The 15653-nt window shown below is 36.5% G+C and overlaps 1 protein-coding gene across 2 annotated transcripts in view; it reads left to right on the forward strand.

The window, feature by feature from the left end:
• The window catches only part of NUP160 (nucleoporin 160), a 56343-nt gene that overhangs the window by 14988 nt on the left and 25702 nt on the right, over nt 1–15653 (forward strand). For both annotated transcript variants that reach the window (XM_058306199.2, XM_071218059.1), the window contains exons 10-20: nt 748–832; nt 2402–2470; nt 4446–4529; nt 5373–5543; nt 6354–6453; nt 6721–6886; nt 7356–7483; nt 7563–7723; nt 13474–13607; nt 14399–14469; nt 15192–15351. In XM_058306199.2, the coding sequence (XP_058162182.1) occupies nt 748–832; nt 2402–2470; nt 4446–4529; nt 5373–5543; nt 6354–6453; nt 6721–6886; nt 7356–7483; nt 7563–7723; nt 13474–13607; nt 14399–14469; nt 15192–15351 (1329 nt within the window). The remainder of the gene's footprint in view (nt 1–747; nt 833–2401; nt 2471–4445; nt 4530–5372; nt 5544–6353; nt 6454–6720; nt 6887–7355; nt 7484–7562; nt 7724–13473; nt 13608–14398; nt 14470–15191; nt 15352–15653) is intronic.

Consider the following 15653-nt stretch of genomic DNA (forward strand, 5'->3'; position numbering starts at 1 on the left):
ATTGAACCTACACAAGAAACTATTTTTTCCCAAAAGATAATGTTTTTAGAACACAAATATATATAACAAAACCAGTATGAGTATAAAATTGCAGTACAATTAATGATCTAATACATTTAATAGCTAATATTTTTAATGTATATACTATTTTTTAAAATGTTAAACATATTTTAAAATATATTTCTGAAAAATAATTTTGAACCAAACACTGTAACTTCTGAAATACCTGTGGAAGATGCCTTGGAACACAGTTTGAAGACCACTGAATTAATGGAACCTTAGAGAGTCCCTCAAAACCCTAAATTCTAGGATAGAATTCTAGGAATGGTTGAGGCTAGTTTGATCCTGAGCCACACCCCAAGAAATATGAGAGTGATCCTTATAGATGGCATTGACACAAAATATTAAAAAGGCTCAGACAGGCTCTGGAGTCGGATGTGGGATTGAGACCTGTGAGATACCCTAAGTCTTCCTTTCCATGTCTGCAAAATGGAGATAATATTTATACCTCAAAGAATTACATAAGGCATACATGGATAATGTCTAGAAGTATATTTACCATAATATCTGATGATAGTAAATGCAGAATAAAAGTTAGCTATCATTTGTTGATTTGTGTTTAGAATTGTAATTTCAGGAAGGTGCCTGTTAAAACTTGTAAGAACATTTATATAAAACTAGACTATTAAGAATGTTTCATTTTAATTTATCATTTTTATGTGGACTGATGGAATTTTTTCTCTGTAGTAATGTTGCAGGTCAGTGGAGCCCAGTTTTTATGCAGCCTCTGCCAGAGGAAGAGGTCATTATCAGAGATGATCAAGACCCCAGAGTAAGGAACACAAAAGTGAAAGTGAAATCAAGTCTTATGATTTACTCTGATCATTAGTTTGAGAAGAACCACGTGTATTAGTCAGAACTCTTTCAGCTGCAAGTGACAGAAACCCACCTCAGATTGCTTAAGCTAAAAGGAGACTATATTGGCTTGTACAGCTGAGAAGTTTGTTTCCTGGCTTCAGGCATGACTGAAACAATGCCTTCAGGACTTACCTCTCCCTCCTTTCCTTCTTGTGAACTTAGCAACTCCAGAGAAAGGAAAGCAGCTTCTGTCCCAAATCCTGGAGTTGACAATTCTTTGATCTGGCTTGAGTCATAGGCCAATTTCTGACACAGTCATGCTGAACATGAGAAATAGACTGTTATCTTTCTGGGCACTGGGCCTTGCTGTGGCAAGGGGTGGCAACTTCATTTGAGCGGGTGGAGGAGAAAGAGTTCCCTCAAAGAAACGTAAGGGGTTTGTTAGTAAAAAGAAGAGGAAATGGATTCTGGCTGACACAATTGATAGGTGTCTGCTATCCCAGCTGTTGATAGATGCACATAAACCAGAAATAAGGTAATTCCTGATCAAGAGATATGCAATGAAGAAAATAATTTTAAAAGGCAGTGTAATAGAGACCAAAACAGACTGAACTCTAATTTTCAGGGACACCATCAGGGTAAATGGAAGAAAAAACCTTAAGTTGATGCCTTAGTGTTAAAATGAAATTAAAGACTATAGCCTCTGGTTTTGAAACACTATTTGCATAATTGGAAAACCCACTATAAACATCTGAAATTGAATAATGCTAAATTCATAATCTCAAGTTTATTGGTAGTGGTTATTGATTGAGGGAATAACAACTTCTAACAGGTGACTTTTATCTGAGAACGAATCATATACTGCTTATTAAAATCCTTATTTTTCTCCTTCACTTTGATCTTTTTATCATCTGCAGAACTTCAGTAGAAGGAAAGAAACTTGAATAAATGTCTGTCAGGTTTGCTACTTGCAATCTGCTTTAAGTATTTAACTTAGTTAAAATACTTAAGTAATCCATTTTATTCCCTCTGCTTCATTTCCCCATTTGTTAGAGCTTATTGCAATTATTTTTACACAGTGTCTTTATTATTGGTTCCTTTTGTGTGTGAGCCATAAAATGACTACTTTCGTGGATGGTATAGAAACCGTGTGAATGTTGTAGTTTAGTTTAATTTTTCTCTTACAAGTGAGTATCAGCTCTGTCACAAATAAATTGAATTTACCTCTTGCAATCAAGAATGAATGAATGAATGAATACAGGCCTTATTTTTCAGTGGAACCCAATGAAGCTTGAAGTTTTCTGTGATGAGCTACCTTTATCAGTATAGTTCATCTGGCTGACTCAAAGACATTGCAGTTTTCATTCCCTGGATAAAAATATATAACATGCTACTTGATACTGCTCGAATGTGGAAGGCAAAATTTCCATGCTCATATCATGGGAATTCAAACTTTGTTAACATTTTAAATTCTTCCTTAAAATTGTTCTCAAGTTTTATCTTTTTTAGAATGAAATTAATTTATCTTTTAATGTTCTAACAGGAGATGTATTTGCAGAGTCTTTTTACACCAGGACGATTCATAAGTGCAGCTTTATATAAAGCTTTACAGGTCAGCAAGAAAGTATTTAATCTTCATTTAATACTCTTTGTTATTTTATCACAAATATAATCATATAATTATTATTTGCTATTAACTTTGTTTCCAACATACTAAACATTTTTGCAATTATGTATACATGTGCTTGTAAATACTATTGTAATTTTTTTAAAATGTTCCTTCCATTACGACTCCTTAAAGGGGAGGAGGGTCCCTTTACCAGTGACTAAGGAAGCATGCCAGTAGTAAGAAAGAGAAACTTGTGTCTGCACTATTGTGAAAACATACCATACTACATTACATATAATCTCTATTCTTGAAAGAAATTTAATATGTTTTCATGTTGCTTTTCTGTATTAATTTGCCATTTCAAGCATTTTTTTAAATGTACAATTCAGCAGCATTAATTATGTTTACAGTGTTGTGTTGCCATCCCCTCCTTCCATTACCAAACTCTTTCATCACCCCAAACAGAATCTGTATCCATTAAGCAATAACTCCCCAGCTCTTCCCCCCTGGCCCCTGGTAGCTTCTAATCTACTTTCTATGAATTTGCTTATTCTAGATATTTCCTATAATCGGAATCATATAATATTTGTCTTTTGTGTCAGACTTATTTCACTTGGCATAATGTTTTTAAGGTTGATCCATATTGTAGCATGTATCAGCACTTCATTCCCTTATATGGATGAATAATACTCCATTGTGTAGGTGTGTGTTTGTGTATAGTCACCATATTTTCTTTATGCAATTATTTTTGATGGACACATGGGTAATTTCTACCCTTTGGCTATCGTGTTAGTTAGTTTTTGATGACAACCTATTTTTACCCTTTTGTGTTAGTACAATGAAAGTCTGATGTGGGTTAAGAAAATTCTAAAAATCTAAGCTTCAAAGTTACATGTTTAAAAGGATGCTTATTGCTTTACAAAAGGATTCTTTAAAGTAACAAAAGTTTCCTTAAATTACCATAACTCATTGATTTGAAATATAGTCATTGCTCATAGAATTGAAAGGTACCTTATAGAATCTTCTGGTCAGACCTCTCCCACAAAGTAGAAATATCTTTTGTGGCTTCTCTGACAGTTTTTCAGCCTCTACTTGTCTGTGCCGCCTCTAGTGACAAGCTTCACTAGCTCCTATGTGAGGCATTGTTCCCAAACTGTGTCATTTAAAAGTTCTTGCTGTAGTAAATTGAATTTAACCTCCACTTTTGTGATTTCTTTCTTTTGGAACCTCATAAAACATGTCTCTTCCAAAGATCCACCCTTCCAATATTTCAAGAATCTTTCAAAGTAGTTTTTCTCTAGACTAAATATACCCAGTTATTTATCTTAGGTGATATGATTTCCAAACACTTGAATTTTCTTTTAGCTGCATTCTTGAATCTTTACTATTGCATGTTTTCTGTTTTCTCTGTTAAAACTTCAGGATGACATGGTCACTGTATCCTGAGGTATTTTTTTCTTTCATCACACCAGTCAGTTCTTCCTCGTTAACAATAATCAGTTGTATGATAATTCTCATTACATTTCTTACACACTTTGCACTTTAAGATGTTAAATAATCAGTTAGGCACCAATCAAATGTTTTCCTTCAGGAGAATAATTTTCCCCAGAATGGCCCACCCCCATCACTACACTGGCTTGCTTGCCTTTGTGCCAATCTTAGCATGTGTGTGGCATCATCCTTTCATCTTATACCTTCCTTCAACTGAGTAATAGCAGTTCTTTTTCCTTTTTTTTTTTTCTGCAGTGACCCAAAAGTATATTTTAAATTTCTTTATAGTTTATTCTTATCTGTAGGAACTATTACAAAATGCTGATTTCATTTGCAGAAATTACTTGTACAGTGTTCAAGGTAAACATATTCCAGGTATGCTCAGTCTCCATTGTATAGTTTTACAGTACCTCAGTGCCTTCCAAATGACTGTTTTTCATTCAGCTTTGGATATTATGTTATACTTTAAAATGTCTTTTAATTTTAGATTTTCTGCCGAGGAACAGAGAGAAATTTGGATCTCTCCTGGAGCGAACTAAAGAAAGAAATTACTCTAGCCGTTGAAAGTGAGGTGAGATTTGGGTTAGAAAACAATGATCATTTCTTCCGTCTCAATCTAGGGCAGATTGGTACTGAGAAATTGTTCACTTGATTTTGTTAGTGGGAAGTATAAATGTTTAAACCTTTTAATTAGAGAATTAAATATTTCTCTATATTTAATGCATAAAGAATAAGTATATAATGCATAAGGAATATTCATTTGGCTATAGCCTAGTGTATTAGTTAGCCAAAGGGGTGCTGATGCAAAGTACCAGGAATATGTTGGCTTTTTTATTTATTTGGGATAAAAGCTTATAGTTACAAGGCCCTAAAGAGTCCACCTCAAGGCTCCATTCTCACCAAAGTCTTTTGCCACGTGTTGAAACAAGATGGCAGGCCATCTCTGCCTGGTCTCTCCTTCCTCTTAAGCCCCTTTGTGCCCAGTTTCTTCCGAACTCAGCCATAGGCTGGCATAGGGCTTGTTTCTCTTCCTGCTGCTTTAGTTGTCTGAGCCTTCTCCTTTCTGCCACGTGGCAGGACTGAAAGGACCAAGTTCTCTCCTCTTCCCTGTGTCTTCTTGAGTGAGTGTCCATTTATATCAGCCCACCAAGGGGGCGTCCTACTGACATGGTCAAATCAAAGCCCTAACCTTTTATCAAGTAAAATAAACTTAAAACCTTTGCATGTAATACAATCAAAGAGTATCATACCCAGAGGAACAGACCAGTTTACCAATATAATTTTTCTCTTTTTGGGGATTCATAAATAGTATCAAACTGCCACATCTAATAAAATCCTATTGGACAATTTTGTTCTTTAGGGAGAAAGGTCCTGAAAGGTATCTGGAATCTAATTTTATTTTTTTCGATGCCAGCTGCAAGGAAGTGTAACAGAGTATGAATTCTCACAAGAGGAGTTTCGAAATTTACAGCAGGAATTCTGGTGCAAGTTCTATGCCTGTTGTCTTCAGTATCAAGAAGCTCTCTCTCGTCCTCTTGCCCTCCATTTGAATCCGCACACAAACATGGTGTGCCTGCTGAAAAAAGTAAGGGAGCTGAATCATCAGAAAGTTCCTTTAGACAGCTGAGGATCTTTTAGACTATTAGTCTGTTATATATTGTAGTTAGACTTTAGAACTTTTTTTTTCTAAAATTATAGTTCATGTGTAGTTTTCTGCATTATCTCTACTTTTTGCATTTTATGTATTTATATTTTATATTCACATAATTTCAAACTTGAGTTAACTAGAATAGCACAAGGAATTTCTGTATATCTTTCACCCAGAGTCACCATTTGTTAATATACATTTGCTTTTACTTCCTCTATAATTAAATATTTTTTTTCCTGAACCATTTGAGGGTTACTTGTAGACATCGTGACCCTTAAATATTTCATCATGTATGAAAAAAAAGTATGCCTTTAATGTAACCACAGGACAATTTAAAAATCAAGCAATTTGGCAAGCAGATGTAGCTCATGGCTTCCCATGTACAAGGTCCTGGGCTTAATCCCCAGTACCTTCGAAAAATAAGATAAAATAAAAATTCAAGCAATTTGATATTGATAAAAAAGTATATGGTCTGTATTCAAATTTTGGCAGTCGTGCCCCAAATTTTCCTTCCTGATCCAAGACCCCCCATTCAGGATCATACATATATTTAATTGTCATGTTTTTTTAGTTTACTTTTGAATTTTAGCAGCTTTTCTTTGAAAATTTTTGAAGACTACAGACATTTCATAGAGTGTCCCTTGATGTGGGTTTTTCTGATGTTTCCTAATGATAAAATTCAGGTCTCTTATTATTTTTAACCTTTAAAAATTAAAAAACATGTAACTGGAAGGTTTATATTTCCAGGGGTACCTGTCTTTCCTTGTGCCCTCTTCCTTAGTGGATCATTTGTATCTCCTGCCTGATGAAAACCTTTTGACAGAGGATGAAACAACCATATCTGATGGTAATAGTGATTATGTCCATATTTCACCCCTTTCCAACATGAGCCCTATGCTTTCAAATAGATGCAAAGAATATTGATTGCCACTGTGACCTTTCCTGGTTAACTTATCACATTGTAAGTATTTGAAGGAACACTGAAGAAGCCTAAGTATCCCAAGACTACAGATAGATCCCTTGGCAGAGATTATTAATATTCTATTTTAATATAATATTAATTAGCTCTTCATTGGCTTGACATGAATGTTAACTTTCTTTCTCTCACTCATAGATGTGGATGTTGCTCGGGATGTCATATGTCTTATAAAATGCCTACGGTTGATTGGAGAGGCAGTAACTATGGATATGTCAGTTATGATGGAAATGAGTTGTTACAACCTACAGTCTCCAGAAAAGGCTGCAGAACAGATTCTGGAAGATTTGATCACTATTGATGTGTAAGGAGAATTTAGGGTAAAGTGCATTTCCTAGTGGAAATTCAGCAATTTTTAATGCCAAAGTCAGGTTATTTATATATATTCAAGTATGTGCCAAGTAATGGCTTAAAATTAAAGTGAGTTACTATGATTCTAAAAGGTATTTCAGCTTTAAACAGAAAATCTAGCACATGGCTTCAAGTCTGGGAAAAAACTCCTAAAACACAGTCCAGCTATTAACTTATTAACTGAACTATTCATTGTAAAAAGTGAAAGTTTTTCTCACATTTATTTTGTCTGACACTTCTGAAAAGTTGAAGGGAAATTTACTATATGGAATAAAAGTATCTTGTATGCCAGAGTGTCTATCTTAACTTTTTAAAATACAACTCCTTCATTGTGTGGCTTATTTTCCTATTTCATAGAGTCTTTAGCTTACAGACTCTATTTATTTTTAGTAGTAATGGGAGTTTTCTAATTGTCTTTATAGAGAAAATGTGATGGAGGATATTTGTAGTAAATTGCAAGAAATTAGGAACCCCATCCATGCCATTGGACTTCTTATACGGGAAATGGATTACGAGACAGAGGTGGAAATGGAAAAGGGATTCAATCCAGGTAAATGACAAAACAACAAGTGTGTCTCTTTTATATAGATAAAACTGATACATTTAACTTCATTTTTCTCTTATTACAGCTCAGCCCCTGAATATTCGAATGAATCTTACCCAGCTCTATGGTAGTGGCACAGCAGGGCATATTGTGTGTAGAGGTGTGTGTAAAATTGCCAGTACTCGCTTCCTGATCTGCAGAGACCTTTTGATCTTACAGCAGCTATTAATGAGGCTAGGAGATGCAGTAAGTACTACTTAAGGAAAAATTTGTAAAATCTAAAACCTGGTGTGGACCTAAAAGACACCATAATAGGATGTCAGCTCTGCAAGCACAGAGGCATTTGTCTTTGTTCATTGTTCTCTGCCCCGTGACTGGCCATTCATAATAGATGCTCCATAATATATTTGTTGAATTAAGAGTAAACATTGGGAGCAGATGTCGCTCAAGCAGTTGAGCGCCTGCTTCCCACATGGGAGGTCCCGGTGCCTCCTAAAAACAAGAAAGCAAACAAAGGAAAAAGTCAACTGAGGGGAGCCAATGTGGCTCAGTGGTTGAGCACCAGCTTCCCACATACGGGGGTCTGAGTTTCAATCCCTGGCCCCAGTACCTCAAAAAAAAAAAACTAAACTAAACATTATCATCTAAAATTACAGATTAGGAGTATATATGAAGCAGATTGTTTTACTGTCTACTTTTGATTTAGAGTGGTGGAAGATTTCTTGGATTGGCTCACCAAAGTTTAGAATTAATGTTACTACTTTGGGTATGATAGCAGTATACTGTTTCTTCAGTGTAGAGGGTACTCCCCTTTTTTCAATACAGAGCTTACTTTAAGCAGTTTTGAGATTGCAAAGTTTGTCTTTGGGGTCCTCCCAATTCCATTTATCTGCTTCCTTTTCCATTCTTCTTCTTACACCACCTGACACTTGTTGCCATCATACAGTCCTAGTCCCCCACCCTACTGAACATTCCATGTTCATAATTTACCTTTTTGCCCACAGTCCCATTTGTCTCTTGGTTAGTAATCTCATCCAACCCTGGCAAGGAAGGAATCTGGTTAAATCAATTCATCTTAATGTGTAACTAGTTGAAAGAGGCCTTTGGGGACTCCCAGAATTATTTAAACTTTTAAAATCAGAGTTTATTAGCTCAAATACATTGCTAATAGTAGAATTTCAGGCAAAAAGAAGGAAAATCATTTAGGAAAATTGTTTAAGTCTACCAAGGAGAAAATGGAAACTTTTCTAAGAATCTGATATTTAGGATACACATGCTAAGCTCTTTTGAGTCTTTGTAGATTCTTTATTTCTTCCAGTGTTTTAAAATAACTATTATCTTTTTTTCCCTAAAGACAGAAGTAATAGATGTTCATTGTAGAGCCTTTATAAAATAGAAAGTGAACATAAATTAAAGATTCATGTGTAAATCTTCTACTCAGTGATAACTACTATTACCTTTTTCCTATGCAAATAGTTTTTGTTTTTGTTTGCAAAATTAGAATAGCTGCATAATACTGTTTCATAATCTGGTTGATTTTATTATTCTACTTTATAAACATTATCAGCATTTTTCCACATCATTAAATATTTTTCTACATTTTTTGAATGCATAACTTTTTTTTTTTTAAGATTTATTTTTTTTATTTATTTCTCTCCCCTTCCTCTCCACCCCCAGTTGTCTGCTCTCTGTGTCCATTCACTGTGTGTTCTTCTGTGACCGCTTCTATCCTTATCAGTGGCACTGGGAACCTGTGTTTTTTTTTGTTGCGTCATCTTACTGTGTCAGCTTTCCATGTGTGCGGTGCCATTCTTGGGCAGGCTGCACTTTCGTGCTGGGCAGCTCTCCTTATGGGGTGCAATCTTTGCGTGTGGGGCACCCCTACATGGGGGACACCCCTGCATGGCACAGCACTCCCTGCACACATCAGCACTGCGCATGGGCCAACTCCACACGGGTCAAGGAGGCCTGGGGTTTGAACCGCAGACCTCCCATGTGGTAGGCGGATGCCCTATCCATTGGGCCAAGTCCGCTTCCCTCCTACTTTAAATTACACTTGAAGTTTACCTAATTTCAGATTTATCAATTTTTAGATTTTTTTCTTTTTAACTTTTTATTGTAGTAACATGTACACTGAGAATCTCCCATTTTAACCACTTTCAAGCATGTGATTCAGTGGTATTAATTACGTTCATAATATTTTGTTACCATCACCAACATCTATTATCAAAACTGATTCATCACCTCAACTAGAAACTCTGTACTCATTAAGCAATAACTCCCTATCCTCCTCACCCCCTGACCCCAGGTAACCTGTAATCTATTTGACTCTGAATTTGCTTATTCTAGATATTTCATATACATGGAATCATATAATATTTGTCTTTTTATGTCTGACTTATTTCACAAAATGTTTTCAAGTTTCATCTATGTTGTTACATGTATTAGAACTTTTTTTTTTCACAGCTAAATAGTATTCCACTGTGTATATATACCACCTTTTTTTTTTTACCCATTCATTGGTTGATAGGCATGTGGGTTCCTTCCTCCTTTTCAGTATTGTGAATAATACTGCTATGAACGTTGGTATACAAATATCTGATCAAGTCCCTGCTTTCAAAACATTTTGGTATATACCAAGAAGTAGGATTGCCGGGTTATATGGTAATTCTATGTCCAACTCTCTGAGGAACTGCCAAACTAATTCATACAGTGACCAGACCATTTTACATCCCCACCAACAAGGCACTAGAGTTCCATATTCTCTGCATCCTTTCCAATACTTGCATACCCTTTTCTTTTTTTAAATAGCCATCCTAGTGGATGTGAAGTGGTATCTCGTGTGGTTTGCTTTGCATTTCCCTGATGACCGGTGATGTTGAGCATCTTTTCATGTGCTTATTGGCCATTTATATATGTTTTTTACAGAAATTTCTAAGCCCATTGCCCATTTTTTAATTAGGTTGTCTTTCTGTTGTTGAGTTGTAGCAGTTCTTTATATGTTCCAGATAATAAACCCTTATCAGATACATGGTTGGCAATTACTTCTTCCCTTTCCGTAGGTTGTCTTTTCACTTTCTTAGTAATATCCTTTGACATACAAGTTTGTATTTTAATGATATCTTATCTGTTTTTTATTCTGTTGCTTATGCTTTTGGTGTCATAAGAAATCACTGCTGAATTCAAGATTATAAAGGCTTCCCCTATGTTTTCTTCTGATCTTTAGGATTTTAGCTCTTATGTTTAAATCCTTCATCCATTTAGAGTTGATTTTTGTATTTGGTGTTAGGTAGGGGTCCAATTTTATTCTGTTGCATGGGATATCTAGTTTTCTCAGCATCATTTGTCAAGGAGATAGTTCTCTTCAATTAATATATTTGGCACCCTTATCAAAAATCATCTGGTCATATATATATGGTTTGATTTCTGAACTCTAAATTGTATTCCATTGGTCTTGATATATTTGTGACTATACCATACTGTTTTTTGGTTTTTGTTTTTTTAAAGATTTATTTGCTTTTACCTCTCCTCCCCACGCCCCGCCCCCCGTTGTCTGCTCTCTATGTACATTCTCTGTGTGTTCTTCTTTGTCTGTTTGTATTCTCATTAGATGACTCCAGGAACCAATCCTGGGCCCTTCCAGAGTGGAGAGAGGCAATCGTTCTTGAGCCACCTCAGCTCCCTAATCTGTTACGTCTCTTATTATCTCTCCTCTGTGTTTCTTTTTGTTGTGTCATCTTGGTGCGCCAGCTCTCTGCGTGGGCTGGTGCTCCTGTGTGAGCCAGCACTCCGCATGGACCAGCACTCTGTGTGGGCCGGCTCGCCTTCACCAGGAGGCCCTGGGCATCAAACCCTGGACCTCCTATATGGTAGACAGGAGCCCAATTGCTTGAGCCACATCTCCTTCCCTGTTTCGTTTTGTTTTGTTTTTTGTTTTTATTTCTCTCCTCTTCCCTGCCCCACCCCCAGTTCTCTGCTCTCTGTCCATTCTCTGTGTGTTCTCTGTCCGCTTGTTTTCTTGTCAGTGGCACCCGGAATCTGTGTCTTGTTTTGTTGCGTCATCTTGCTACGTCAGCTCTCCGTGTGTGCGGCGCCATTCCTGAGCAGGCTGCACTTTTTTTCCTGGGCAGGCTTCACTTTTTTTGCGCTGGGCAGCTCTCCTTATTGGGCGCAATCCTTGAGCGTGGGGCTCCCCTACGCAGGGGACACACCTGTGTGGCACAGCATTCCTTGTGCGCATCAGCACTTGGCATGGAGCAGATCATCACACGGGTCTGGAGGCCCTGGGTTTGAACCTTGGACCTCCCATGTGGTAGGTGAACGCCCTATCCATTGGGCCAAAAACGCTTCCCTCCTTCCCTGTTTTAATACTATTTTAATTACAGTGGTTTTATAATAAGTTTTGAGATCTGGAAATATGAGATGTCCAACTTTGTTCTTTTTCATTATTGATATAGCATTATATATTATTTTACTTAGAGAAATTATAGGTTCACAGAAAAATTATGCAGAAAATACAGTTTCCCTATACTCCCCACATACGCACACAGTTTTCCCTATCGTTAGCATTTTGCATTAATTAGTGTGGTACCTTTGTCACAACTGATGAAACAATATTATTATACTATTAACTATAGACCATAGTTTACATTAGAGTTCACTGTTACACAATCCTCTGGGGTTTTTAGTGGGTTTTTGCTTGTTTTTAATTTTTTTTTTAAAGATTTATTTATTTATTTAATCCCTCCCCCTCCCCCAGTTGTCTGTTCTCTGTGTCTATTTGCTGCGTCTTGTTTCTTTGTCCGCTTCTGTTTCTTTGTCCGCTTTTGTTGTCGTCAGCAGCACAGGAAGTGTGGGCGGCGCCATTCCTGGGCAGGCTGCACTTCCTTTCGCACTGGGCGGCTCTCCTTACGGGCGCACTCCTTGCGCGTGGGGCTCCCCTACGCGGGGGACACCCCTGCGTGGCAGGGCACTCCTTGCACGCATCAGCACTGCGCATGGGCCAGCTCCACATGGGTCAAGGAGGCCCGGGGTTTGAACCGCGGACCTCCCATGTGGTAGACGGACGCTCTAACCACTGGGCCAAGTCCGTTTCCCAGTTTTTAATTTTTATTCTACTAACATACAGAACCTAAAATTTCTCCTTTTAACCACATTCATATATATAATTAATTGGTGTTAATTACCTTCACAATATTGTGCTACCATCGCCACCATCCATTTCTAAAATCTTCCTATCATCCAAACAGAAACTACCAAATAAATGCAATAGCTCCCCATTCTATACCCCCATCCTGACCTGTGATAACCTATCATCTACTATCTGTGTATGAGTTTGCTTTTTCTAATTATTTCATATCAGTGAGGTCATATAAGCGTTCTTTTGTGCCTGCTTACTTTACTCAACATGATGTCTTCAAGGTTTATCCATTTTGTCACATGTATCAGAACTTCATTCCTTTTTATGGTTAAATAATTTAACATTGTGTGTATGTTTATTACCATATTTTGTTTATCCATTCATCTATTGATGGACTCTTGAGTTGGGTCCATCTTTTGGCAATTGTGAAGATATGACATTATTTATAACAGTTCCTTAGTACAATTATAATTTATTCAACCAATCCCCTCCATAGCCATCCAGGTTGTCACCTATTTTTCCCTAATAGCTATAGCTTTATGCACCTCTTTGATTAAGGCTTTTGATGGTACTGCCCAATTTGTCTCTGAAGGCCATACCTATCTTACACAACACTAGCAGCATGAGAGAGGTCTGAGAGGTCCCTCTTCTTTGTTTTTTAAACCACAGATTTAATGAAAGTTAAGCTTTTTTTTAAGCCTTTTCACCATTAGCTCCCATGACTTGGGAAACTGTGATTATAATAGCCTACCCTTTGTAACTCCCTTTGTTATTTTACCTCTACCTTAACCTTAACAGTTGCCATTATTAATTGTTGTTCATCATCTTACCCACCCCACCACCACCCCATGTGTAGGTGATTTTGGGAACTGGTCAGCTCTTTCAAGCTCAGCAAGACCTACTGCATCGAACAGCTCCTTTACTCTTATCTTATTACCTCATTAAGTGGGCAAGTCAGTGCTTGGCAACTGATGTTCCAGTTGATACACTGTGAGTTTCATTATTCTGAGTTTAATAATAAACTGTTGAGTTTAATTTTCTTCACTAAATAAAAAGTGTTACAATGTAACACGATTTACCTTTAAGATTCAGTGATCTTTAAGATGTTCCATTTTCTAAAGGTTGAAGGCAACTTTATAAGAACAGAAGTAAATATGTATATATTATGTATATATATGTGTGTGTGCGTGTATATATAATGTACAGATAAGTCACACTGAAGACAAAATAAGATGGGGCCAGAGGAGTGGATGTAGCTCCAGTGGTTGTGTGCCTGCCTCCCATATATAAGGTCCCGGGTTTGATCCCTCGTACCTCCTGAAAACAAAACAAACAACAAACAAACAAATGAAAGATCCAACACAGGGGAGCCAGTGTTGCTCAGTGGTTGAGCTCCAGCTTCCCACATGTAAGGTCTCAGGGTCAATCCCCCGGTACTTCAAAAAAATAAAAAGGTAAGCTGAGCTTCTTTGTAACCAAAGGAAGAAAGAAAGTCCAATAATTACACAAGAGTCACATTTTCAGTAAGGTAAGCTGTCCTTTTTGCTCTGGAAGATAAACCTTTCATGGCATAGAGATCTAAGAAATATCTGCTTTGGCTCATTGAAGAATTACTGTGTAGAACAATGGACAACAGTGTAAATCATAACGTTTCTCAGTATTTTTTGCTCTTCAGTGGAGCTTTTATGTGCTACTTATTAAGTAAATCAAATGTTCTTAATATAACTTCTTTAAGTAATGTTTGGACATTTGAGGATTTGTTAAACTGTCTTTTCTCACAGAGAGTCTAATCTCCAACACTTATCAGTATTGGAACTGACTGACTCTGGTGCTTTAATGGCAAATAAATTTGGTAAGTACTAATCTGTGTATGCCTTCGATTTTAAATTGGGCATTTTTTAATATTAAAGTGGTCCGATACCACCTTTGCTGTGGAGAAGTTGACTAAGCTGTTTGCTTTCACTTTGAGAGAGCATAAGCAAGCTGTGGCCTGAGACTTCTAGCTGTGGCAAGGGGTCCATGCTGGAGGCTCAGTTTAGGCATAAATTAAAGGTGTTACACAAATATAAACATACTGCTGCTTTTCTAGTATATATTTGTGTTGTAATTGATTAACAAAATCATTTAATTATTTTTTACCAACTTCATAGTATAGCTTTTCTAATCTTATTTTTTCTTAGTCAACAAATATTCATAGGAGCACGCTCTCTTAAAACATTGTGAACCATAATTCTAGATGATTTATTTTATATTGTTTTGGTATAAAACTTGGAATTGTTGGATTTTAATCTATTTATTGCAAAGACTTTTTTTTAGGGAATGTACTTAGGTGTAGTAAAATAAGTGAAAAGGAAATGACTTCCATGTTGGTTTAAGTGACTTTATTATTGCATTCTTACATCACTTCACAGAAAGTACTTTTATTTATATTGCCACTGATTATCCCTATGCTGTGTTTTATGTTTTGAAATAAATATCTTTGTTATAGACACAAAATTAATTGATAGACTGTTTTAACTGAAAATTGATGTTACTTTCACAAGTTTGTGATTATCATAACTTTTTCTTTTTAAGTGTCTAGCCCTCAGACAATTGTTGAGTTATTCTTCCAAGAAGTTGCAAGAAAACACATTATATCTCATCTCTTCTCTCAGCCAAAGGCACCTCTGAGCCAAACTGGGTTGAACTGGCCTGAGATGATTAATGCAATTACCAATTATTTCTTGCAGCTTTTGTATCCTTTTATTTAAAAGACACTTGAAAGGTTTCTTCTAGCTAAATAGTCTGAGGGTCTTATTCTGTGTATGTAATGAAGTTTTTTATGATGTTGGAGGCCTACCCACCACTCCAACAAATAAATAATAATTATTTTCAGATATAATTCCAATTTTTATTTTGTTTTGATTTGCTCAGAAGCTGAGCCACATTTTATTGGTGCACACACATTCAAAACCTGGATGCCTTTTAAGACATTATTCATTCATTCAAATACATCTTGAGCAGCTCTGTATTCCAGTGGTCAGTGCTGGGCATGCA

Source organism: Dasypus novemcinctus, chromosome 10 (assembly GCF_030445035.2).
Source record: "Dasypus novemcinctus isolate mDasNov1 chromosome 10, mDasNov1.1.hap2, whole genome shotgun sequence".
NCBI classification, from domain to species: domain Eukaryota; kingdom Metazoa; phylum Chordata; class Mammalia; order Cingulata; family Dasypodidae; genus Dasypus; species Dasypus novemcinctus.